The 27,405-nt window shown below is 46.4% G+C and overlaps 2 protein-coding genes across 10 annotated transcripts in view; one reads left to right on the top strand and one right to left on the bottom strand.

The window, feature by feature from the left end:
- Positions 1-7,088, bottom strand: part of HSCB (HscB mitochondrial iron-sulfur cluster cochaperone) — a 142,145-nt gene extending 135,057 nt beyond the window's left edge. The window contains exon 1 of the mRNA XM_086943161.1: positions 6,276-7,088. Coding sequence (XP_086799287.1) covers positions 6,276-6,925 — 650 coding nt within the window. The 5' untranslated portion in view covers positions 6,926-7,088. The remainder of the gene's footprint in view (positions 1-6,275) is intronic.
- An 873-nt stretch (positions 7,089-7,961) lies between these two features.
- The window catches only part of CHEK2 (checkpoint kinase 2), a 322,684-nt gene continuing 303,240 nt past the window's right edge, over positions 7,962-27,405 (top strand). For 7 of the 9 annotated variants that reach the window (XM_086943155.1, XM_086943159.1, XM_086943156.1 and 4 more), the window contains exon 1: positions 7,972-8,097. The gene's annotated coding sequence lies outside the window, so the exon portion shown is untranslated. Of the gene's footprint in view, positions 8,098-27,405 lie in introns of all 9 variants that reach the window. The other 2 variants (XM_086943157.1, XM_086943158.1) reach the window with 2 other exon arrangements.

Genomic DNA, 27,405 nt, shown 5'->3' with positions numbered 1-27,405 from the left:
TTGCACAACCTTGGCGAACCCCTCGCTCCACCGGAAAGTCGACGGAGGATTGACCATTTGTTCCCCACTGTACTTTGGCAAAATTGCTTTCGTGTAACCTCATAATTAAAGTAAGCAATTCCGCTGGGATGCCTATCTTGCTTAAAACTGCCCAGAGCTTGCCCCTTGGGACTAGGTCGAAGGCAGCCCGCAGGTCGACAAAAGCGACATACAGGCTGCCCCCGCCAAGAAGTACCGTCCCCCACCGCAGCATGGTAAAGCGGAACACCTGGTCTATGGTACTAGTGGCCCTCCGGAAACCTGCCTGAAAGGGGGAAAGGGAATCATTTTCATCCACCCAATCAATAAGCTTGTTTACCACCATCTTTCCAATTACTTTTTGGATAGTGGCAATCAAACTTATGGGCCTATAATTGGCTGGGAGGGATCGATCTCCTTTTTTATGTACAGGTATAATAATAGCTCCTTTCCACTGTTCTGGGACTAGCGCACCTTTAGCGATTGCATTCCCTAATAAAAACACATACCGGACCCACCTAGTTTTATCATTCTTGAAGAGATCCGAAGGTATCCCATCTAATCCGGGGGCCCTGCCCCCTTGTACGGAACTGATTACAAGTTCGACTTCCTTGGCAGTAAACAAATTATCCTTGGGAAATACAACTGAAATTGCATCACCACCAACCCAATCTTTTGTCTCAGCATATTGGGGCCTAAAGTAGTTCACACAGGCGGATTCTGCGACGTTGTTGTCCGTTTTTTTTGGGGTACCACCTCTGCCCCACTTCACCATCTTCCAAAAGAGCCTGGAATCCTTTGCTCCGGAGGCCTCCTTTAATTCCTCCCAATACTTCTCATCCCATGCCTTTTTGGCCAAGGAGATACTAGTATTGTATTGCTTTCTAGCTGCTATAATTGCTGCCCTATCCCTGCTTCTAATAGCGTTACCCAATGTTAATCTGGCTACCCTGCACTGTTGGTTAAACCACCCAGCTGGTTTGGTGGATATTATACGGTTTCCCTTTCATGCTCTCATAAAATGGGGTTTTAAGAGGGAGAAAAGGTTATTGTGTATTTCGGTAATTGCCCCTGAACCTGGGCGTGTGGGGCTAGCTAATTCCATGCAAACAATTGCTTTATCCACTTCAGACCCAATAAAATCCATGGATGCTACATTCGCCACCACAGAAGGCCATTTTAATCTACGCATATTATTTGCCATGTCTGGGAGCAACCCATCACTTACATGTAAATTTGACTGTGTGTGCTTCCACCAGGTGTGGGTCACGCAAAGGGGGTTGTGATCACTTTCTATCCTGCCCTTGACTTCCATGTCACAAACCCCCTGCCATAGATTAAGACTACAAATAACGTAGTCTATCCTACTTCTATTATGGCCATTATCATAGGTACACACACCTTCCTTATCACCCTTTGTTCTGCCACTAAGGGCTCTCATCCCATGTTCTAAACACATAGCATTTAAAAGAAGAATATCCTTCGTCCAACGTTTAACAGGGGCCAGATTCAGATAAGGAACACCCCATAGATGGTCCTCTTCCAGCCCTAATGGGTTTTCAGTACTGTCTAGAGGTTCAAAGGTCCTATTTAGATCCCCAGCTATTACTATTCTAAACCCAAGGGACTTTGATTGCAGAAAATTAGATAAAGCCTCTAGAGTGGAGGAACTCCCAATATTGGAGCCTCTGGCATAGACATTGTATAAATCTATCACACCACATTTTACTGAAGAAATTCTCAGCATTTGAATGTCTCTACAACCCAAGTCCCACATTTTCACAGTAATTTCAAGGCTCTGCCTAATCCAAACAGTGAGGCCTCCCTTGGGTCTACCCCTAGCACCTCTACTTGCCGGAATCGAAAAATGTAGTTAACCTGGGAGAAAAATGGGATCGCAGGCCCATGTCTCTTGTAAAAAACACAGTTCGAACCCATTGATGAAGTCAATCCATGATTGTAACGTCAGCTTGCTCCCCAACCCTGCAACATTCCAAGATACAAAACTTCCTAGAGCAGGTCTGTCACTACATATTGTGTTTACAATGAGCAATCCAGGGGGGTTCAATTGACTTCCAACCTGTTCTCCCAAATTTTGGTCAATGCCTACAGTATTTTGTTCCAATAGCACATCACCACCCATGTTTTGCATTAACTCCCCGACAGTTTCCCCCTCAGATGCAGCATTTTCATCATCTTTAGTTTCCCTCAACACAGCATCAGTAGTCAATGCAGGGGTTAGAGAGTTAAACCGTGGCTTCTGATATGAAAGGCCTCTCCTTGTACAATAGTCAGACTTTGGTCAATATCCCCAGTTCAAACATTGAATACCTTCCAAGTTAATATAATTTAAGCCATTGTATTGGGTTTGCCAATACTGTAGGGTGGAGGATGGAGGAGCAACCCTTACCAACGGGGTATTATTGAAACTGTTTAAGTTCATGGGACCTCCTATTGTGTCACATATTTGCCTTGGGTAGAAAAAAGTAAGATCCACAATACCAATTCCCCCACTACTTGTACCCCAACCCTGTCTTGTTATCCAGCCTGCCACCCTGGGGTCTTGAAAGTTGATGATAATGCAGTCTCCCCCCAGGTTTTTATGAGTGTAACCAATCCAGTCAATCCTCCTTACCCCTATTATCAACCCATCCATTCCCCCTGGTAATGGTCTATTTTCCTTTAACCAGTGCATTACTTTGTTTTTGAGCATCTGGAAGGTTTCTCTTTGTCCGACTAAGAGTGGTGGAACATTAGTAAGAACAGCGACGAAAGGGTGGGAGTCCGGGGTAAGATTCACAGGAGGAATCTTTTGTGGTGGTTTCTCCGAGTGGGTGGGTGGTTGTCTATTAACTGGGGCACTGGGACCGGGTTTGGGGATATTCGATTTTTGTTGTGAGTTTGTGGGTACAACATTGGGTAACCTGTGGCCGTTAGAACCCTCCACTCCAGTGTTTAAGGGGGGATTGGAAATAATTGGCGTTGGGTGGTGGTTGTTTGCCACAGTGTTACTATTTTGGGGACATTTTTTATTCTTGCCCTTTGACGTAGGGTCGGAAACCTTAGATACTTTTTCCCCTGCACTGGTGCTCGGGCAGGCCTGTACTGATGGAATAAGCGGTTGACTTGGTCCCTTTACCTGGGACCCGCTTGTAGTGCAGCCTGCAGGGGAATGTAATGCTGCAACAGGCAGATTTTGGGACTTTTCCGAGGTTTCCTGGTCCCTACTAGACTCAGTTAGCTTGGGCTGCAATTTGATTAGTGACTTGGTATGGAAAAAATTATCTAAGGTAGCCTGCTCAAAATGATCTAACCGATCAATTAGCTTATTAACTTTGACCTCTATGGGTGTCAAAAGCGACCTTAACAGTTTTTCCAACTCGGGTAGCAATGAATCTATCAGAGGAACATTCACAGCCAACCCCTTCCCCTGAGAGTCACTAGATGAAAGATTACAGCTCTCTAAGACTACATTATCCCCCTCATTTAATAGATCCCCACTTTCACTACGTACTATTTGGGCAGGTAATGAATTTTTGCCACTATTCTAACCTTATTGGGAGGTTTAGAGGAATGACATTTCCTCGGGCGGTGCTCCTTTTTCTTTTTAAGCATGGTTTCGGGTTAGACATACTAGTTTTATCTGCAGTTGTAACTGTAAGTGGGCAAACAATGGGGTTTATAGGTGGAGATGTGGACAAAGTAACAATGTCCGATGCTTGTGGTGAACCACCCTCAATCTCCAAGGTTAGAGGAGAGACATTGAGTGTTTCAATCACCCCAGGCAAGGTTATAGAAGACAGAGGAGTAACTAATGCCGGATAGGCTTGCGGCAAACGTTTGTCCGTTGAACTTTTAAGAAGCTCAATAGACAGCCTACGTTCCGCTCGTTTTTCTGCCAGTGAGATCTCTTTATCAATGTCTTGGTTAGTACGATTGAAAAAGAATTTATCTAGGGGACCTAAAATGGTCGAGCCACCCTCTGGGTGGGAGGGTGGTAAAGTAGAGGTGTTTAACGTGTGAGACATTATTAAATGCTATAAACAAATATTTAAACACAGTTGAGCGCAAAAGTAAGTGAGTCAGTAAGGTCCCAGATATAACAAGAAATAAGTCTTAGGTCCTACTCGTCAATGGGGTGGCCCAGCCCGGCCTCCTTCGGCCCCGGACGGCCACAGACGGTCCCGCCCTTGTCCCGGGCTTCTCCCGCGCAGCGGGACTTCTCAGTTGTTAATGTACTCTCTGAGGTGGAAGAGGAGGAGCCTGCAGGGAGAGCGTCCCAGCTGGTAATGATTGGGAGTTGTGGGCGCTCCTGGGACTTGTAGTCCTGCGCCCACAACACGCTCGCAGCCCTGCAGATCCCGGCACACAGGGTCACAGGGCACAGCTAGAAGATAGCCTCGGGCGAAGCGGGACCCGCGCAGCGGGTACCGCGAGCAGTTTCTTGTATCCTGGTGAGGCAAAGAGAGCTTCCAAACCACAGCGAGCCCAGCGAGGAAGCAGCAGCAAACAGCAAGGGAATACCCTGAAGTCGAAATCATATCGTCGCTAACCGCCAAGGAGATAATCACCAAACTAGAAAAAATAATCGCCACCCACGGCATTTTTGAGCAAATAAAGACAGACAACGGGCCCCCGTTTCAAAGCCAGGAGTTTGCGGACTACCTCCAGGAGTGGGGGATTCACCACAGGAAAGTCACCCCCAGATGGCCCCAAGCCAACGGGGAAGTAGAGCGATTCATGAAGACCTTTAATAAAGTTATACGAATCGCTCAGGCAGAGGAGACACCAGTCGAGAGGGCCCTGTACACATTCCTGTGAGAATACAGGCCGACGCCCCATCGCACCACAACGGCGGCCCCGGGGCCATCCACCATGGGCCGGATCGTTCGAGACACCATTCCTCACCACCGCACCTGGACCCCCAGGAAAGCCAACCCACGGCTGGCCCAAGACAATCGAAGGCGCTCAAACGAATACGCCAGTTTCAGGCGCAGGAGCAAGAACTCACCAATCGAAGAGCGAGACTGGGTCTATGTACGAGACCGCTTCCCTGGAAGTAAGTTCCCACTCCCCTTTGAGCCCCATCCATGGACTGTCACACGTCGGTCTGGCACTATGGTGACCGCCCAGAGGGAAGGCGAGAGTGTCACCCGGAACGTATCGTTCTTCAAACGAGCAGTTGCCCCGGCGGGAGACCGCCCCAGCCAAGATCAAGACCCAGCCGGGCCGAGCCCCACAACATCTGATACCCCGGCACCATCGACGGTGCCAAGAGGCTCGGGAGAGAGAGCAGAGGCAAGCCCTCCGAGCTCGGGGATAGCTGATACCGAGAGCCCTCGAACCCCCAGTGGGGGGTTGTCGCCTGCCCCGGTCCGACAGAGTGCACCACGGAGGGTCCTGTTCAGAGGAGAGGCAGCGGGCTATGGACTGAGAAGAAACCCCGCACCCTCCTCACAACTGGCGGACTTTGCTGTGAGCTGAGACGGTGGTACCTGCGACGTGAACTGGTAACAGGCCTGCCGGCCACTTTGACTTTGTTCTAATACACATGATGTCCGTTATAACTGATCGACCTGCTAAGACTTTATTTTGGGTTTCGCCTTGCTTCTTTTTGAATTTCGAACTTAATAAAGGTTGAAAGGAATGTAATGTTCTAGAAGCCGCATGCGTGCGGGAGAGTTGTCACGTACGCAGCAGTGCGTTAGCGCGACCGTGATACGTCACGGCCGCGCAGGCTTTAAATAAAGAAAGGCGTGGCCACGGAATTAGTCCGGACCACGCGGAGAGCAACAGCGTGTCCTGAGTCCTTGATTGCGCGCCCCTGCTGCTTGCGCTGCGCACTTAGAGCTAGGACTCAACACACACATGTCACTTTTTCCTCTTGTAACGTACCGCTTGCTACCTCTTGTATTTTGTTTGCTCTTTATACATGCACAATTGTCACTATTGCCTCATGTAACGTATCGTTTGCTTTTGTAACATGCTCACTTGTAATTTTCTCCACATGTATCATTACTGTTCCTATTGTGAAGCGCTCTGACACCTTCAGGTAAAGACCGCGCTATATAAAAACGGTTTAAAAAAAAATAAAAATGAGTATGCTGTCAGCTGCCTATTCCACCAGGCAGCATATACAACCTATTCCAATATTTTGAATAGTTAATATCATTATTAATATCAGACCAAGAAAACTACAATGCGGAAATAAAATGATAACAATTTGGTATACCTACTGGACACATCAATGGTCTCACCTGTTCATTATCTGAAAGTAATCCTTGGATTCGTCTGGAGGCTGAATGGCACTGCAAGTGGGACAGAAATAAACGATCAACTGCACATGATTTTGACAGTTCCAACATGTTCCTTCTGTCTTTGACATGCTGCAAGTTCCTTTGGAGCCCGTTCTTGACAAATATTGCATGTGGCTATAAGTTAAAGCAGGATCATGTGCGTTAACAGTTACAGCTCTGAAATAACGGATGAACTGGTGCCCCACCGTGAGACAGGCATGCCTGGGTGTTCGTCCATTTATTGTGAGCCGAGAGAGAGTGTTGTTCAGCCTCCCAGATCCAGTGCTTTGGCTGGCAATGGGTAGATGGTGGTGACTGACTGCAAGTCCAGTGTCTGTGCATAAAATTCTCCAGGCCCCCAGGTCATGGTTGCCACTTATAGGAGGAAGATGATTATGATGCCGAGCGGCCAACCTTTTGCTGGTACTTAGAAGATATGTGTTAAATCTCCAAGCAACAGCATCGTCGTTGTCAACAGTGACAGTAGCAGCCCTATGCTCGTGCCTAGTAGTCGCATCGCCTAACGTACAGGAGCTCTTCTCCTGAAACCGTATATACTCACAAGGAAACGAGGCACAGAACGGCCTTAGTCTGATTCTTTCGAGTAACATTTGTGAACGTCTTTTATGCTTCCGGTCTCTCAGACATAAACATAAGAACACATTGGCGGATCTCCCCACGTGACTCGCAATCTTGTCTATGCAAAACGAAAGGCAACCACATTTAGTATCGCTCGCGACTTTAGCCGAAACATGCAAATTACAATAGAGACGTGCAGAGGTCAAGAGGTCCGTCCGTTTGAGTATGCACTGGTCGATGGGGTGACAATAACGACACTTCCATCTTTGACTAGGGCGGTTTCCTTCCTTTACAATGCTGATGGTACATACATGTGTATTTGTTCAAGATTCTTCCCAGAAATAACACAAGTTACTAATGAAGAACCAACTTCCATAATTAAGCAAGCAATAGGAAATAAAAAATGACCGATAATAAGCCTATGATTTTTTTTAAACGTTCGTGCAATAAGTTATTAATATTGGCTAACAAGTTTCACAAAGTTGCTTCACAATTCTACGAGACTAGTCCAACACATTGAACAAGTCCTCTTGACTAAGAGTCCTACGTGGGCTGCTGTGAGAGGCGTCAAATTTCAAAATGGCCGTTAAATTCAACGAAATCTATGCAGTTAAAAGTATGAATGTGTTGCCCAACTATTTTCAAGAACGTTACCATATGGCGGCCATGTTGAACTGTGCACTTCTTATTACGGATCTGTTGTATGGAGAATCACCTTTGTCAAATAATATCTCAGACATATCTGTTAATTTGTTTCAGAATGACAACTGAATATAGTATGTTTGGTGAAAATATACTTGCTTTATATATATTATAGATCAGTTCACTCGCAAATTTGTAGCAGTTGCTAAGTAGGAATGATTCATTGGTATTCGCAGTTTGCTGCAGTAGCTCTTGAAAATGCATGATTTACTACTTCTCGCACGATAATGTCGTATCCCAAAACAATTTTGTGGTATGCTGGGTTGAATATAAAGTGCTCTTTAAAAATGTGAGAAGCGCAGCTACTTAGAAAGTGATTGGTGATTTTGCTTCATAAATTTGTGGGATTGGCTGATCGCCCTGAACCTCCGTGATTGGTGCGCTGATTGGCTGGGATTTTCGAGTTCGGGTGATTGGTGTATTCAGAAAAAGCATCCACGATGCTTTGGCGCTCACCATGTGGCTGTGATGAGATGGGTCTGTAAGTTCCTGTATTCGAAAGGTGAGGGGGGAAGTAGTACAGTCGTAGAGGCAACGTGGCGTAGTAGTGTTTGGATAGTGAATACCTCCCATCTAAAGCTAATCAGATCGTCAAAGCAGACATTTGCGTCTTGCAGCAATCATTTAAAAATAACATTGACAAAGATAAGTATTTTGATATATATGTTTTGAACATGGTTTTACCATCACAGAACACATGCACGGAAATGGCAACTGCTGCGCCCGTTTCTTTAACTCTCACAACAGGTGTACCGCAGATCTAAGCTGTGCAAACCCATACCAGGAATGCTGTAGTACACTGTATTTACATGAATTGCATATACAATTATGAAGCTCTAATAAACAAAGCTCTGCGGTGTGCCGAGGAGGCTCTGGGAGTAGTCGATGCTCCTGACGAAGTTCTAGATCCTTCCAATCAAGAGGAGGAACCGTTTTAGACTCCTCTCTGCTCCCGAGCGCCACTACTACAGTAGGCATGCACCTATTTCAGTGACGTTTAGCCATTATTTATTTCACTTTATATATTGTGTTGATTTTTGATCCAATCGCGGGTTGCACTTGTGTTGTAATTAAAGTTTGTGTCACGTCAATTCCCATGGTATTAAAATATGATACTCCGTTATCACTCTTTTGATTTATCAAAATTGAGAGCTCTGGCTCTGTGTGTCTAAGAAGGTGCGTGTGTAATGATGTACAGGTGTGTGGAAGCTATGGTGCAACTGTGCCTTTGGGGCAAGACTGATTGCATGTTTTAATGTATATGTGTAACTGTATGTGTTTTGAAGTGTTGGTACAGTGATTTTGTGGGTCTGTATATATGTATGCACTTGAAACCAAATTAAGTGACTGTCAAAAGTGAATGATGTTCTTTCTTCTTACCCTCCAGATATTTGTTGAGAAGAAAATGCATTTCTTTAACCGCATCGCTGCGTCGGCTTTTCCCGCTGTGTGCGGCAAATTTGAAAAAGCCGCGTTACATGATGAGCTCAGCTCGTCATCAGCAGCAAAGAGGTTAACCCTCACCCACCAGAGTTTCCCCTTGGTGGCATGCTTCATCATTGGCTCTCCCCATTCCGCTGTGAATGGGGTGTTCTGCGACCAACGAGTATGTGGGAGCACTGATAGTATTAGGACCTATCCAGATGAGAAAGTAAAGGTGTTGCAGACCGAGGGTTGGCAAAAAAGAATAAACAAGCTTTGGCATTGCCAATAGGTCTCCCTTTTGGGACCTTATAAGTATTTAGTTATGCAGCAAAATATCCTTGTTGCAACAACAGCAACTGTTGAATGGCTAAACATTTAGAAGGTCCCAAAGGCGAGACCTATTGGCTATGCCAATGCTTGTTTTTCTTTGTATGTATGCTTTCTGCAAGCATAGAAAAAGCAAAAAGGCTCGAAGAACAATTTTTGTGCAGGAAGGTTTCCCTTCCTGCACGAAAACAATCCTGTCTGCAACGCAGGCTCTCTTTCACCATGGTTCAAAGGTGCCTGTGTTGGCGCTAGGCAGAGGTGTGTGCATCACTCAATCAGTCAATCAATCAGAGTACTTGTAAAGCGCGCTACTTACCTGTGAGGGTCTCAAGGCGCTGAAGGGAGGAGGTGCCGCTACTGCTCGAAGAGCCAGGTCTTGAGGAGTCTTCTGAAGGCGAGTAGGTCTTGGGTCTGCCGTAGGTGGGTAGGGAGGGTGTTCCAGGTCTTGGCGGCGAGGTAGGAGAAGGATCTGCTGCCGGAGGTTGTTCGTTGGATGCGGGGGACAGTGGCGTGGGCGAGGCTGGCGGGTCGGGGTGTAGAAGCTGAGTCTGCTGTTCAGGTAGGCTGGTCCGGCGTTGTGGAGTGCTTTGTGTGCGTGGGTGAGCAGCTTGAAGGTGATCCTCTTGTCAACGAGGAGCCAGTGTAGGTCTCTCAGGTGGGGGGTGATGTGGCTGCGGCGGGGGACGTTGACGATCAGTCGGGTGGAGGCGTTTTGGATGCGTTGTAGTCGTCGTAGGTGTTTGGCTGGGATTCCTGCGTAGAGTGCGTTGCCGTAGTACAGTCTGCTGCTGACGAGGGCCTGTGTCACTGTTCTTCTTGTTTTGGTCCGGATCCACGTGTAGATCCTGCGAAGCATGCGGAGGGAGTTGTAGCAGGAGGAGGAGACGGCGTTGACCTATTTAGACATGGAGAGGGAGGAGTCGAGGAAGAATCCTAGGTTGAGTGCATGGTCGGTGGGTGACGGTGCTGTTCCCAGTGTGGTCGGCCACCAGGAGTTGTCCCAGGCTGAGGGGGTGGGTCCCAGGATGAGTACCTCAGTCTTGTCCGAGTTCAGCTTCAGACTGCTGTTCCCCATCCAGTCGGCGGCGGCCTTCCTTCCCTCGCGTGGAGGTTGGGTTTTGGCGTTGTGCGGGTCCTTGGTGAGGGAGAGGATGAGCTGGGTGTCGTCGGCATAGGAGAGGATGTTGAGGTTGTGTTGGCGGGCCACTTGTGCGAGGGGTGCCATGTAGACGTTGAACGGCTGAGGGATGAGCCCTGGGGGATGCCGCAGATGATGTCGGTTGACTCTGATCGGAAGGGCGGGAGGCGGACGCTCTGGGTTCTGCCGGAGAGGAAGGACGTGGTCCAGTCAAGGGCCTTCTCTTGGATTCCGGCTTCTAGGAGGCGTGTCTTCAGAGTGCGATGACAGACCGTGTTGAAGGTGGCTGACAGGTCCAGGAGGATGAGGGCTGATGTTTCGTCGTTGTCTAGTTGGCGCCTAATGTCGTCTGTGGCGGCGATGAGGGCTGTCTCGGTGCTGTGGTTTCGTCTGAACCCAGACTAGGATGGCTCCAAGATGTTGTTGTCTTCCAGGTGGCGGGCCAGTTGCATGTTGACGATTTTCTCGATGACCTTATCCGGGAACGGCAGCAGGGAGATGGGCCAAAAGGTTCTTGAGGTCCTTGGGGTCCGCCTTGGGTTTCTTGAGGAGGGCGTTGATTTCGGCGTGTTTTCAGCTTTTTTCAGCGTCTGCTTTGTTGAATATGTGGTGTGGGCATGGGTCTGACCGAGATCCTGAGTGGATGGAGTTCATGACCTTGCGTGTCTCGTCGTCGTTGACGTTGGACCAGGTGGTCAGGCGGTTGGCGCTGGTGGTGTTCACCGGGGAGGTGGGGTCTTGCATGGTCATTGCGGTCATGGTGTTGAAGCTGTCATGGATGTCGGCGATCTTGCGGTGGAAGAAGATGGCTAGTGAGTTTCACAATTCTTGTGAGGGCAGTATGTCGTTGGGGTTGGAGAGTTCCTTTACCATGCTAAGGAGCTCTTTGCTGTTGTGTCGTTGTTATCCAGGCGGTCTTTAAAGGAGGATCTTTTGGCAAATCTGATGAGGTAGTGATGTCAGAGGGTGGCGTCCTTGTGGGCTGCGTGGTTGTCCGAAGTGCGTTCGTGGAGCCATATCTTCTCCAGTTTCCGGCAGGCGCGTTTGGAGGTCTGCAGCTCGTCGGTGAATCAGGTGGCTCTCTTGCTGGTTTGGTTGTTGGAGGATTTCTTGAGTGGGGTGAGGGTGTTGGCGCTGTCGTCGATCCACTGTCTGAGGTTGCTGGCTGTGGTGTCTGGGTTGGTGGGGTCGGTGGGCGGGTTTTGGGCTAGTGTGGGGATCAGCTAGTCTTCAGTGACTTTGCTCCGGCAGCGGCGGGGCAGCTGTTTGGTGCGGTGGTGCATGATTGGTTTGTTGAAGGTGAAATGGATGCAGTGGTGGTTGGTCCAGTGGAGTTCGGTGGTGTGGTCGAAGGTGACGTGGGTGCCTGTGGAGAAGATTGGGTCCAGCGTGTGGCCAGCGGCGTGGGTGGGTACGGTGACGAGTTGTCTGAGGCAGCAGTTGGCGAGGTTGTCGATCAGGGTGGCGGAGTTGGCGTTGTTGTTCTCTAGGTGGAAATTCAGGTCCCCGATGATGATGTCGTCCATGGAGGCGAGTGCGTGGGTGCTGGCGAGGTCGACGATGGAGTCGCTGAATTGAGCTCGGCGTTCGGGTGGTCTGTAGATGAGTGTTCCTCTGAGGGTGGTGTTGGGGTCGGTGTGGATCCGGAAGTGCAGGTATTCGGCGGTATTGAGGGTGTCGTCTGCGTGGGTGGCGACCTTGAGGGTGGCTTTGTGGACGATGGATATTCCTCCTCGGATTCCGTTGGCGCGATCCCTGCTGGTGATCTTGTAGCCATCCGGGATGGCTATGGCAATGTCGGGCACCGAGTAGTCGTTCCACCAGGTCTCGGTCAGGAAGGCCACGTCTGGGGCGGAGGTTTCGAGCAGATCCCAGAGCTCGACGGCGTGTTTGCGTGCGGAGCGGGTGCTGAGGAGTATGCAGCGGAGGTGGTTGGGTTCATTCCTTAGAGGTTTCTGGTTCTGTCGCAAGTGAAGCTGCAGGTGTGGCAGGAGAAAGGTCCGTTTCGGGAGGGCTAGGAAGCAGGTGTGGTTACGGCCGGCGTTGAGTGCGTAAAGGGTGCTGGGGTCGGTGCGGAGTCTGGTGTTGTGGCGTTCACGGGGTCCAGGGTTTCTGGCGCTGGGCGCAGACGGGCGCAGATGGGCTTGCCTTTGGCACGCCAGCGGCGCGCCCATTGCGGTCGCCATAAGAGGGGGATAGGGAGGGAGGGGCAGCTGGGATGAGGGAGCAGGATGGCCAATGGGGAGCAGGGAGGCGGGGCCACAGGGACGCAGCGGCGGGAAAGGATCGGGAGACGACGGGAACCAGGCGGCAGCAGGAAGCAGGACGTGAGGCAGCTGGTGGCTGGGCGGTGGCGTGGGGAGCGACCTGCCTGCGACCAGGGTCAAAGGTCCCTCCTACGCCACTGCACGGCCCCCTTAAGAGGGGGATAGGGAGGGAGGAGCAGCTGGGAGGCGGGGTCGGGGTGGCCAATGGGGAGCAGGGGGGGCGGGCCGCAGGGACGCAGCGGCAGGAAAGGATCGGGAGACGGCTGGAAGCAGGACACGAGGCGGCTGTGTGGTGGCGTGGGGAGCGACCTGCCTGCGTGCAGGGTCAAAGGTCGCGAGCGCAGGCAAAGAGCAGGAATGTGCCATTTCTTGATTAATATGGCGCATTCCTGCCCTCTCCCTTTCATGCAGCACAGCAAGGTGTCTTGCTGCATTGCGTTGTGTGAAATAATGATAAATATGGTTTTTAGTGTCTTTAATGTGGTGTTTTTCCGTCAAATGTAGTTGATAAATATGTGGTTGTTAGGTGATCTGACAGCTCCCTCCTCGGTGGGGAAGTGAGCAGAGTCCATTCATTGTATGTAAACCTAGCCAGCACATCTTCATTAAATGCCATGGGCGTTAATACACTGTTGCTTTGTCCAGCAGGCTTCTCATATTGGTGTTTCACTTTGTTTTTAGCCGAAAGCATGCATATCTTGTTATATTCTTGGGGCACAGAAGAGCGGTGTATGCTTTATTGACAGGAGAGCCTTTCGTAGCATACATAGCTCAAGGAAATAAGCATGAAATGAGGAAGTATGTAAATGCTACAATAAAATATACAATACAAGGCAATCCACAACACTCGTCATGCAGCCTAAAGCTCTCTGTTCTTGCCTTCCCGTGGATTAAATACTTCTTTCCTCCCATCGGTTTTGAGCTATGTTTATCACTGTTGATGGTTTGTTGCCTGAGTTTTTGAAGTGTCAGCCCTACCCTCTTCATGCGAGTGACAGTGTGCTTTGTTTGCAGCCTAGAAGTGCGCAGAGTGGACTTAAAGCAGCCTGTTTTTCCAAGACTTTCAAGTGTGATTTGGCGGGAGCTTGTGTATTTTAAACTTAACCATACTCCCTCTTCTCGAAGGTTTCCTGAGGATGGGGCATTGCAGCTTTGAGTGCCAGTATCTTGAAATATGTTTTTTTTTTAAACAACTGAAAATTGCATCTTTTGCGATTTGTTCTTGAAAAAACTAATTTTGTACAGCTGAGACTACATTCCTGCTATTATTGGGAAAAATCACGTAGGACATTTTCAAGGGATGAGGATAAAAAATTAACCATGCCAACCTGTCTTAAAATTTTAGGAAACTCAGACAGACGAGAAGTTATTCAAAACGCAAGCCATATTAATCTTCTAGAGGCCTTTAGAAAATCTATAAGGCAACCTGTAGAGGAAGTGGCTGATTCTAATGGTTGTGAGGGAGAGGGCCAGCAAGGAAGCCCCCGCACCAATGTCCACATGCTACTTGCTGCTTACTCACCCTGCCCATAACGGACGTTGCACTCTGGAAGTCAACGGGGTATTTCCGACTTATATCTCATAACTAAATACTAAATATGCAGTAATATTGCTCATACTATATCAACCATTTCCATTGCATGAGAGGGTCAGCTAAATGTAAGTAAATATGTAGTACGGTAGTAAAACTGGGCCAATAAATATTTATACAGAAATAGGAAAGTAAAGGTATTTAACAAATTGTGAAGTAAAATATATAATAAATTTCCTATAATGTAAAGTAGAGGGCATATATTCTTATACGGATATATCTTAAAAATATAGAATAGGTTACCTACCAAAAATAAGGCTAAAGGCGCAATATTGAAAATATAATAAATAAGATGAAAGATTGTTATAAAACCTACCTTAATTTAAGAGAAAGGGGTGATACAAAGGACAATAATATAATTAGTAGAATAACTTACCTGAACAATATAGTGGTAATCGATATAAACAGGTCGATATTATGAAGGTTCGTGCGCTCGAACTGAACAGCGCGCTTGTAATCGGTCTTACCTTTCTATTTTTAAAATAGCACCTATACCTTGTTTTTGACACCTTGCCAGCGGCGCCGATTCTCCCCCGGTGCTGAACATTCCATTTGCGGGTGTGGTCGTGACGGAACCATTCCGTCACCCGCACAGCCCAACCGTGAGGCATGACGGAATGGTTCCGTCACAAGCATCGAAGGGGTTAAAACCGATTGCACGGATCACTTTGGCAGCTGTATTTTAAACTTAATACTCACCCCGGTCCACCGCAAGCTTCAGGCTTGATTGCTGTGGAGGGTGTTTGGGGCGGAAGCAGTCCCCACAGTACTCGCTCTATTGGCCTTCGAGCAGAGGCGGAGCTCCGACAGTCACGTGACCTAGAGCCCGTCCTCTACTTGAAGCGGACGATTAGCAACCCGCGCAGTGGGCGCGACAAAGGCAAGCCCGTCTGCGCCCGAACGGGACCAGGAGCTATGGCCTCTGCCCAACGGGCCCTAGATAAAGTTATGCTATCACCGGAGCAGTTACTCGAACTTCGTCCCCCTACCTCAAGAGGATGCACCTTACTTTATGCCAAGCACGTAGGTAATTTCAAGTGCCCTAATTGCAAATTTGCTATTCGGAACTTCCTGCCTCACCTCCCTGATTCAGACAGTCATAACACACACGCCTCCCATATAGTTTCCAACACTGAGAACTTTTCGTTTATTAGTCTCAACTGTTGTTTACTCCCGAAACATAAACTAGATATTTTCAACCTCCTTCATGATGAACAGCCTGAGTCATTTTTCCTTACCGAGACTTGGCTCCATGAGAGCGCTGGGCCTGACATCGCGGCAGCTCTCCCTTCTAACTATGCCATCACCCACAGAGATCGAGGGGAGGCATAGCTATTATCTTTAAGGATCATTTTCAATGCAGATTCAAACCTTTGGATATTGCCAACTGCCAAGCTGCATCTTTTAAAATAGCACTAAACCCTAATTTTACCTTTTCTGGACTTCTAGTCTATCTCCCTCCCGGTAACCCGATTTCTTGGGCTACCTCCTTTCCTAGCCATATTACCCCCCTTTACTTAGGCTCCAAGAACTTCTCCCTTATTGGTGACCTTAATCTACATCTAGAGGACCCTTCTAATGCAACTTGCAGCAACTTCATTGCTGACTTAGCCGCCCTCAATATCAGTTTACATAACTCTGGCCCTACTCATATAGCAGGCCATTTGCTGGACCCAATCTTTTCCAGTCGAGCTGATATTATTTGTTATCGTGCAACCCCCATTTGTTGGTCAGATCATTTTCTTTGTAATTTCAGTCTCACTTCACCTGCCCTTGCCATTCCCTCCTTCTCTCCTCTGTCTACCCTGAAAAGGAATTGGAAAAAACTCGATTTAGCTGAACTTAACAGCGCTCTATGATTTGATATCCTGTCCGAGGATCTACCAGTTGATGATCTTGCCACTAAAACCGAGCAGTGGCTTCTCAACGCCATAAATCATTGTCTCCCGCTCTCTCAAAGTAAATGTAATTACCACCGCCCTCCAGCCCCATGGTACAATGATCTGCTTAAAGTAGAAAAATCAAAGTGTAAAGCCCTTGATCGTAAATGGCGCAAAAACTTTGCTCCAGAACGGAAAGATATTTGTTAAGGCTAGGAAAAAAGTATCATAACTCATGTAAATTGGCGAAGGTCGCCTTTATTTCTAAAGCAATCTCCGAAGCCGCCAATCGATCTATAACTCTTTTTGGCGTAGTAAAGGAGCTGGCAGGCTCCAAAACTGTAGCTAAGCCTCCACCACTGAGTAGGCTATAATGTGACAATCTTGCCTAATTTTTCACGGATAAAATCTGAAAAATTCATGGGGAAATGGCGAACCAGAATTCTACAGGATTTCTCCAGGACTGCCTCTGATTCACTCCAGAACGTCGGCCTTGATTTCACCCCTGACAGCGATCCCCACTGCCTCTGACCTGGAGTCCACCATAACAATCCCTGCCCCCACAGCCCATTTAAATGCCTGGCCACCCCTAAATATGGAAGAAATCAAAATTATTTTAAATAGTATAAAATCTGGATTGCCTAAAGATCCACTGATCATCGCCACTATGAAACAATTGGACACCCACCACCTGTCGGTGATTCTCAACTCTATTAATGCTTCCTTACGGGAATCCATTGTACCGGCTCAGTGGAAACATGCAATGGTTACCCCACTTCTGAAAAAACCTATGGCTGACCCTGAAGTGCTTGCTAACTACAGGCCAATTTCCCTTCTTCCAGCCTGTTCCAAGATACTTGAAAGGCACATCCATTCTCTTCTTTCTCAGTTTGTCAACAATAATAATCACTTCCACCCTTCCCAATCAGGTTTCCTTTCTGGCTTCTCCACGGAGACAGCAATTTTAGGTGTCACGGAGAGGCTTTGCCATCTTCTCGATGATGGTCAGACAGTCGCACTCATCCTGCTGGACTTGAGTGTGGCTTTCAACACTATCTCTCACACACAGCTTATCCATACCTTGAAATCCTCTGGCATAGGTGGCACTGCCTACGACTGGCTAATCTCCTTTCTGGATTTGCGCACTTTTCAAATCTTCTTGGCTACAGCTTGTTCTAAAATTTACGCATCACCTCATGGGGTGCCTCAGGGCTCAATTTGAAGCCCACTGCTTTTTAACTTGTACGCCAGGCCTTTGGCCGACATTGCGGACCAGTCTGGCCTTACTCTTTTCACATACGCGGACAATTCCCAGATAGTTTTTTCCCTTTCTAGCTCCAACCCACTGGCACCCTCCTGTTTAAAACAAGGCCTCAGGAACATATCAATGTGGATGACCCAAAATCACCTAAAGTTAAATGGTGAGAAAACGGAGGTTCTTATCCTAGGTAAACAGAAAGATCTATGGTGTCCGTCTCACTGGCTAGATGAGATGGGCAACCTCCCTAAGCCAACTAGCCATGTGTGCAATCTGGGTGTCATTGTTGATGACACACTGTCCATGCATCAACAATCCGTCAAATTGACAGCACTATGCTTTACCATATTAAAGTGGCTTAAGAAAATTCTATGGATGCTACCCTTATCTACACAAACCGTAGTGCATGCTCTCATCACTTCACGGATCGACTGCGGCAACATTCTATATCTGGGCTGTAACAAGTCTGTGATCCTCCGTCATTTCTAATATGAACAGTGGTTAATACGTTTGGTTTAACAGTTAACCCTTATTACACTATATACGTGTGCACAGGACTTTGAGCATTATTTGCTGTGTGGATCTTGACCCACGCATTGGCAGGGGTTGTTTTCTCCTCTGGGTTTGTTCCCCCTGACCTGCCTGCACCGTGTTTTTACGAGCTGTGTTCTTTAAATTATGAAAGTACACGCCAGAGCGCCAATTCTTCCTGCACCTAATCCAAACCCATTACAGTGACTCAGCTTTTTAAAGCCTACTCACTAAATGTCTCGCTACACAGAGCGTGCGCTGGCTCAGGCGAGACTTAAAAATACATGGCTAGTAGGAAAATTGTATTTTTTTGCACCTCTAACAGGTATGGTTAAAATCAGGGGGAGGGGGGAGAAACTCTATGGGTGATATCAGAAGCCCCACTTCCGTCACATGATGGGTCTTCTCAGTAGCTGTACCACTCGATTCCATCGTACAAACATGAAATGCAATGCACACTGACCCAAATTATATTTAAATAAAAAAACAACTTGGAAACTACTGATGTAAAAAAATGCCTTGACTGCTCAGAAGAGTGTCCCACAGACACCGCGGGTACCGCTGTCATGTAAGTCAAGCGTGCATGCCACCAACAATAATTAAAACCACCTCCTTTGGCCGCCGGCGAATGCATATGCAATCTTGACTGGTAGTTCCTCCTCTATTCTAAGGTGAGCGTGGAGCTGATACAACTAGACAACAGCATTCCTCACTAACAACCAGTGAGTCACCTGAAACTGTGTGCGACCCTCCCATAAGTCCGCTCCCACAGGACCACCAGGATGAGAGGACCATAAACAGGTGCACCCCCTCACCCAGGCTGGCCCTTGCTGAAAAATGCTAACGTGCACCCCACAAGTCTGCTAAAGCAGAACCACACACACATTAGGGAGCACAAGAAATGGGGGGGAGAAATATTATAACCAGCGCAACAGAAATCAAACCGGCATGCCCAGTAGTACCCTGACCCCTCGGAGCCTGAGTCCGCAATAGCAGGACCTCTGCACCCACTTACTTCCAATCTCAAACACAAAGTACTCTGAGCCATGCAGAAACAAAACAAAAACAGTCGGTGGTCGCTCCTTTTATATTATTGGTTGTTAAAGCGGGTGGCCATATTGGAGGGAAGAGAGGCTAATTAGCTAACTTTTACTTTTGAGTTTCTGTGGGAGCCTAAAGCTTGTGCGTGAATTACTGTGGCGAGGAAGACTGATAAGGAGGTAATGTCCCTGGGTTTCTCTGGTCATCTAGTTTCAAGCCTAACCAAAGCTTTTCTTCAGGACCAAGGAAGTCTACTCGCTGATACCTCTCCTTTAATCTTAAAGTTCACAGCATGCTGGTTAAATAACAGAGAGACATACCTTACCTAATAGGTTTGTTTATTGGAAACTGCGAAGATACATAGAAGAAGTAGAGAAAAAGATTATTAAAATATGGCCCTGTGATCATTTTGCATGTTATATTTTAAACTTTCTACACCATTGTGGGCATTCGTAATATATCATCCTCTAGGGTAGGTGAGCACGTCTAGTGATAACATAAAACAGTGAGGCCCAGGAGACGAATATAAATTCTCACGGACATCAACATATATATATCTGCTTGTTATAGGTAAAATTACATATGTATTGCAAGCTGTATTTAGGCATCATGAGTCCAAACGGAGAAGAGGAACGGCTGTTGTTCCACTCTATTTCAGAAGGGGACCCGTCGTATCAAATGAAAGTTAAAGCGAGTGAGTTGTAAAAATGGACCTAGGGGAGCGAGCTCCTATTAACTTTTTTCATCAAGGCTGCTTCTTCACTCTAGGGAACCCGCCTGCCTGTGGCTCCAAGGATGCTGGCGGGCGGTGCTGGCCCTGAATAAATTATTCTGAGTCGATCAGCTATTGACATCCTCTTGTCGGCTGATGTCTAGAACGCTAACCGGGAGAAAGTGGCCGCTCTCAATGGAACAACTACCTAGAGCGCGTTCCCCCTGCAGTTTTCATTCAGCATCTTGCCGTTCGGGGATATAAGAGCATTTTCTGTTAAATGGCAAGAAATTAAACTATACATTGAAAAAAGATTGGTTAATATTGTAAAATGGCAAAAAGTTAAAGGGAAAGGGAGGAAAACTAGTGAATATGTTCCTCGGAACCATATTGGTTCACTTTGATCTCTTTGAGGAACCGGGGTACATGAAACAAACACCAACATGACCAGGTTAAAAAATAGAGCAAATTCTGTCACATGTATTGGGGAAAAAAGAAAAGTATTTTTTGAAAAATATTGTAGCCAAAAAATAACAGTGTCCAAACACATGGTATTGGAAAAAAAGACATGGAAAATAGTGTGGAAAAAGGTATGGAATCAATATTGTCCGGAGAAAAAATAAAAACCCTTGTATGGACTTAGGGCGTAATGTGTTAGATGTTTCTTATGCAACATACCATGTCTGGTAGTGGTCACAAAAACTCTACATTACAAGGTATGGAAAATCATGTGAATTGGTCCCAGGAAATATTTTCGTTAAGACCTCCTATGTGTGTCTTGAGCTTGAAAACCCATTGTTGCTCTTTCTCAAAAAGCTGTGATTCTTGGCTCACTTGTTCATTGATTACTCATTTGAAATCTCTAGCAGTATGCTCATGTTTAATGTAGTGTGCTGACATCTTTGTGGTTACACAACCTCATTGAAGGTTGCTGCAGTGTTCACAGATTCTTGTTTACACAATCCGTGTGGGCATCCCTAAGTAATGTAAATTAACAAGGGCACGTGATCATGTATATCACTAATTGGGAGTTGCGGTTAGTAAAATGTCGTAGTTCCCATGTTGTGTTGTTATTGAAAGTAATCATCCTGGTTGTCTTGTTCAATTGGCAGATACTACATTTACCACAAGGGTGATGTCCTTTTATTGGAGTGATAAAGCCTTGATTGGGTCTCGTTTCATTGTTTAAGTGTGGTTGGGTGTGTACCAGCATGATGTCTTGTAGGCTCCAGCTCCTCTTTTCAAGGACATCGGTTTAACAAAGTTTGTGGTCCCGCTGTTAAGTATGTGCCAGTGCTTGTTGATCATTTTACTCACTTGATTTGATGCACTGCTGTAGGTCGTGATGCATATAGGTCGATCTCTGTCTTTTGTTGGTGAGATTTCAAGTAATACCTTCCTGTGATTGTTTCTGGCTTGTTTCACAGCATTATATAACAACTTTTTTTTAGGATAGGTCTGTGCTTTTGTTTTTTTTTGAGACCCGGCATTTTGCTTGCCTTTTGTAAGTCACAAGAATTGAACAAAGGGGAGATCTTCCCTGAGGTGCCTTGGATGAAAACTGTCAAATGAGAGTAACAGTTTTTTTCTGTTTGTTTAAAATTTGTGGTTGTTTTTAAAATTCCTTTCCGGTGAAAATGTTCATATCCAGAAATACCAGTTAAGTTTTTGATAGTGTGTGTGAGAATTTCAGGAATTCTTTCTGTCTGTTTAGCCAAAACAAAAAGTCCTTAGCTGTTTTCTCATCACCCTGCCATATAAACAATATGTAATCTTTACACCGCTTCCAAAGTGTTATGTGTGTGATATATGGGTTGTGGGGGCACAGGATCTTAAGTTTTTCAAGGCGGTGTATGTAGATGGTCCAGTGTTTTTGTAAGTACAAGGTATCCTCAAATCTAAAGAAATATTCTGTTCGTGCCCATTTGCATCATTCAATGACTATACTGTGAGGAGTTTGCTACTCCCAAGTCAATTTAAAAAAAGTACGTCCTTGATAATGTTGAGAGTTTCAGTGTATGTGAGACTAGTATATAAACTCTCAATATCTAGCCCTGTTAGTAATTGTTTGCTTGGGTCGAAAGTTATGTTCTGTAGGAATCTCAACCCATCTTTAGTGTACTTTAGATATGTGTCTGTGCTTTGTATGATAGGTCTTAGGAAAGCATCTGCAAACCTGGATAAGGGTTCTAAAATGGAGCCCATCCCGGACACGATAGGTTGTCCTGGAGTGTTCTCCAAACTCTTGTGTATCTTTGAGATGGTGTAAAAATAGGGGGTGACCGGATTGTTGTTGGCGAGGACATCGCTTTCTTTTCTGGATATCCAATTATGTGCCAGGGCTTCCTCAGTCCTACTCCCTGTGTATCCTGAGTGATTCATTGCGGTCTTGAGTCAACATTTTGTAATTCCTAGTGTCATTAAGTAGACCGAGGCATTTCATCTGGTAAGGCTCTGCGGTCCGAATGACAATAACCTCACCTTTGTCGGCAGGCTTTATCACCAAATTCAGATAGCTCTTAGATGGCCAGCTTTTGTTCTTTGGTTGGGTTTTGAAAGTTCTTTACTGTCTAAGTTTGATCTCTCCAATATCTTTTAATACAGCTTTTTCAAAGGCCAATATCTCTACTGGGATAGCCGTGATTGGAGGGGTAAAAGATTATTTAACTCTTAGGCCAGTGTCGCCTGAATCCCCATCGCTTGGTTTGTCAGCGAAAATTCTTTTTAGTTCAAGTATCCCTATGAACTAATTGACCTCACAACTCAGTATAAAATTTGTCCAGATTAGCTGTAGGACTTCGATCTGGGTTTGGGTGAGTGTGTTGTGGGTTAGGTACAATCAAACTGGTGGGTTGCTCAGACCCAGTGGATTGTTGTTCAAGCTCGCCATGCTCCTAGTTGAAACCCTGGTTTGGTCCTGTTTTAGGGCCCACTGGATTTGAGTTCTCTTTCTCCTTCTCTGTCGTCCCTGGCCTGATCATAAAAAAAGGCTCATAGTGATTCTGGGAATAGCCATGAAAAGGGACAGGCTGTATGCCCCTTTTTTGAAAAGCGGGGGCTGGTGCAGGTGCATTGGTGGTGGTCCATAGTAGAATGATCCAGGCTATAGCTGCGGACCTTGATACGGTCTCCAATTGCCTTCCTGTCCACATCCATCTTCCCTTCTGTTGTTACCATTTCCTCTGTATGAGCCTCTAGTTCCCATACTGGAGCTCAAGCTGCGGGAACACAATCCTCCCTGATTTATGGGTACACCCTTTCATGGCTAAATGTGCTGGTGTCTTTCTTGAGTTTCTGAAATTTGCTCTGTTTTAATGATGCCTCAAACTTATTGAGTCTTCAGTTCTTCAAGACTTTCCTTGAGTGAATTGGTGGATTGGTAAGTTTTAAGGCGAGCTTCTATTGTCTGGATCTCCGTCTTTAAATCCTTGGAAAGGCGTGTAACTGTTTTTTGTCGTCACTGTTTTTATTGGAATGGGCCATATAGCGTATGCATACTTTGGAACAGAAGTATATAAACAATACAATGCAAGTTGGGAGAGGGGTGAGAAAAGCGTATGGGGGAAAAGGCATTTCACACCTAGGACTGATGAAACCAATATTCATTGTGCTGGATATACTCTTAGGTATCAGTTGTCAAAGAGCCTTCGGGCCAGAGGCCAACTTGGAGGAGGGAGAGGAGTGAGGGTCTGGATATCCTGTAGCCGTGTGGGGGCTGTCCCTGATAACCAGGTGGTGTGGGCAGTAGGGTCGGGGGTGGCCGCACGCTGGAGAAGGGTAGGGACATCGTTGAACCAGGCCAGTGCATTGTATGGCTCAACGTCGAGAGGGGAAGGATGATTTCCCCGCAAGAATGCATTAAGGGTGATTTTGATTGCGGCGGTGGGTCCTCATGTCGTAGGGGTCTGCGCACCTGTCCACATACCTATGTGTCATGAGGGGAAGGGTAGGAAGGGGTGGGGAGGAAGGTGTATGGGGAAGGGGGACATGGTGGGGGGGATTATAGTAAAGGGTAGACCAGGAAGGAGGCGGGCAGGCCATAGGAGGAGGGGGAGGTGTGAGGGGGTGGGTAGAGAGGGGGAGGCATGAAGGAGAAAGGAGGCAGGGAGGTGTGATGAAAGGGGGAAAATAGCAGTGTGTGGGTGTCAAAGGTGGGATGCCCCAGTTTCTCCCAAGTGTATGTCGAGAATCGTCTGCGCGGCTCACGAGTATACAGGCCTTAGAGCTCAGGGTGGAATGCAGCTGGGGGAATGGTAGTGGTATCTCTCACTTCAAGGATCATCTCGTAAAACTGGAGTCCATGTCTGAGTGAACACCTCAGAATGGTCCTGCAGATTGTAAATAACACGCTTATGCAATGCTGTCTGGATCAGTGCCATTGTCGATCCTGGTGAGAAGGGGGGCGCAGGCGACATCCATTGGCAGAAGATGCATATTTTAGCCATGGCCGTGTGAAGGAGACTGCACTTAGGGCGACTGACGTCTGGAGAATCCCCATTGTTATGGAAGAGGATGGTGGGAAGAGTGAGAGGGAGTCGAAGTGGCATGGATGCTCCCAGGGTGTCCCAACATATGCCCAGAAGGGCCAGATCGAGAAGCACTCGCACAGGATGTTAGTGAGATTGCAGTGGGTGTCCGTGCACCTCCAGCAATTGGCTTGTGGAAGGAGTCCCACCCTGTTCAGTTCTGTCTGTGTCCAGTACCAATCGTGGAGCATCTTGAAGAGGCAGAACTTTAAACAGGCTTCCTGGTGCCCCTGTCTAGGGCCTCTAGGATATCAGCCCATTCCTCCTCCTCGAGAGTTGTCTGCAGGTGAACCTGCCATTTGGCGTGGAGGCTGTGGGGAAGAGGTGGCTCATAAGTGTGCTGTAGAGACCCAACAAAACTCCCTTGTGACAGCCCCACGTATTAAGGTAAGCCACCACTGGTGAGGATTGTCAGGACCATGGATGTTGGCTTAAGCAATACCTCCGTCAGTGCTGCAACTGCAACTCTTGCCATGAGTGGAGGCCAAATTACTCTCTCAGACAATCGAAAGACTTTAGAACTCTGTCATACAAAACCTGTTCCAGGGTGCATATGCCCGCCTCCATCCAGTGGGACCGGTGTAGCTGTATTTATAATTAGAAATAGCCAGTCCCTCGCACAGTGCCAGGAGATGAGTGACCAGTCTTTCTTGAAAGTTTTGTTACTGTTGAAAGATAGGCTTGCTTCTTACTATCAGGCCTTGTGGGGCTGCAGTGGTGTGCAGGTAGTCAGTCGATCATCCTGATCCCATGTATCATGGTCTTAATTTGTGTTTTCTTCAATGTGCTGAGCTCATCCCAGTCTTTATTGTCCATTGCTGGTTCAGCGCTCCCTGTTACCTCAAAAGGTAGATATGTATGCTCAACCCCTGTGCAGCTTCTTTCAGAAAACTCACACTAAACGGTTCATCTAGTCACAGTTGACCAGGTTTGCATGGTGCCTTCTTTAGCTACCCTGTACCTAATTTCCTCAACCTTAGATAAGGGAGGAGCTCTAAAAGTACATTGCTCTAAGTGGGACAAGTCCTGCCAATGCTTGGTACGATATTAAAAAAAATATATATTGAAAAAAGTTCTTTGTTATATCCTTAAGTTTACACGCAAAAGCACTGATGTCTCGAAGTCAGCAAAGCAGTCCTTAATTATATTTCACCAGTTTACATTCACCTTCCATGTTATTTGTCTCTCAATTCTCCAAGAGAATTTGATTTTCCAAGCTATGTTTCTATAGTTTTTTTTATCATCCAAAATATGCGTCTCTATAGCACATATTGGGAACCTATTCGCATATAGGAAACTGGGTGAATTCTGGCTGTAGATGGGTGTTTATATTGGAGAAAAATTGAGAGCTCTGGAGTTGAGGAAGAAAACAATTTGAGTTTCTCACAGTGCCTGCCATAGGGTCTTAATCTTATTCAAACTACTTGCTTATCATATCCTTGGTTGCGAAGGTCAATTGTAATTCTATTACTGTGGGGAAGTGTTTGAAGGATTTAGACAATGCTTCTCCCAACTACCAACTTGTGAGCTACTGGTAGCTCTCCAGCTACCTCCAAGTAGCACTTCTATGTGTAACCCAGCCTACTAAATTAGAAGCTTTTGCTTTGCTCAATTAATGTCTTCCACAATTGTGAAGCGTGTATTTGAGATGAATATCAATTTAATTTCCGAACTCATCAATTGGTGTTTTGAGGAAAGATGGATTTCCAAAATATATTTAAAGCTATTATTTGAGTGATGAATCATGCAGCTTTGGAGAGACTTATTAATAATATTACCTTGGGCCAGGGGCATTGCAGCTATGGCTGTCATGTATCACTCATGCAGAGGCATTTCAAATTGCTGGTAATCATGCATGGGATGGCCAACTTCTGTAATCTTTTCTGACAGGGTCACTATTTCAGCACAAATTATAGTAGCTCGGGAGGCTTATCTTCGATCATAAGTGGCTCTTATTACAGAAAAGGTTAGAGATCCCTTATGTAGACAAATGCCAACATATTGACTGCCTAAAAGGATAAGGAAGTTTAGTGTTAACAGGTAGTTGAGTCTCGGTGTGTGTGCCAGGTGGGGTGGTGAAGAGAGAGACAAAGGGTATTACATAAAGAGTAAAAAGACAGTGACTGAGAATGAGATTAAGAACAAGACCTGCAGTTGGAGGGACTTAAAGAAAAACGGATGTGAGGAGAAATGATGTGTAAGTGATAAACTCAGAGGGAGAGATTAAAGAAATAGTAATGTGAAGGGAAGAACAACAAATGAGATACATGGCGAACACCCCATTAAGATGCATTTGTAATTCTTATTTCACAAACTTGTATTTTCAGAATTGAAGCCATTACAGTTCTCGTACACACAATACAGTTGTTGCTCACTTATTTAATATTTTATAAAAATAAGTGCTAACAAGCATTGGAAAAGCCATAATGTATTATCCAATCAAAGGCAGAAGTGTATCCCAATAAATATTAACAGGAAAAAAGCTCCCAATTTCAAATTCAAAATGTTGTCATTTCTTCATTTTTTTTTTTCCTCAAATTTATCACTCGTTACAGTTGAGACAGCCAACGTGTTACGTCCACAACTATGGATTTCTTCAGGGCACACCGGGGTGTGGAATTCAATAAAATATCTACATGTTCATGGGACAGGTTGCTCCATTAATCTACCTGTCCTATACAAAAATCCACTTGTCCCTTTGGTGCCACAATGTGCAACGACAAATTATGGCAACATTCTCATTACGTAGGAGCTCTGGTAATAGTTTCTCTGATGAAAGGGTTCATACTATAGAGGGGTTTGAATTCTAGCAAGGCTCTTATTTTGCCACCTTCCTGCAAATGCACATACTGTGGGTGGAGGTAGAGGTAAGCAATAGATCCAGGGTTGAAATGCCTTTATGAGTCTGTGCAAACCTACTAACTTGCATGCTTTGGGGGTTTTCACCAGCTTTTCGCTAATCCTTTTCGATACTGAAAAAGTTTGAAAATGTAATCCTGACCAGGGCAGAAGTAAACCTTTCTCCAGAGTTGGGGGAAAAAGTGGGTGGAGGGAAGGTTGTAGAGGCTCAACAGATTTGCGCATGAGCTTGCAGATTTGCTTGAGCTGAAATGC

This window comes from Lissotriton vulgaris, chromosome 11 (assembly GCF_964263255.1).
Source record: "Lissotriton vulgaris chromosome 11, aLisVul1.2, whole genome shotgun sequence".
NCBI lineage: Eukaryota > Metazoa > Chordata > Amphibia > Caudata > Salamandridae > Lissotriton > Lissotriton vulgaris.
This window is presented reverse-complemented; position numbering and strand designations above follow the sequence as displayed.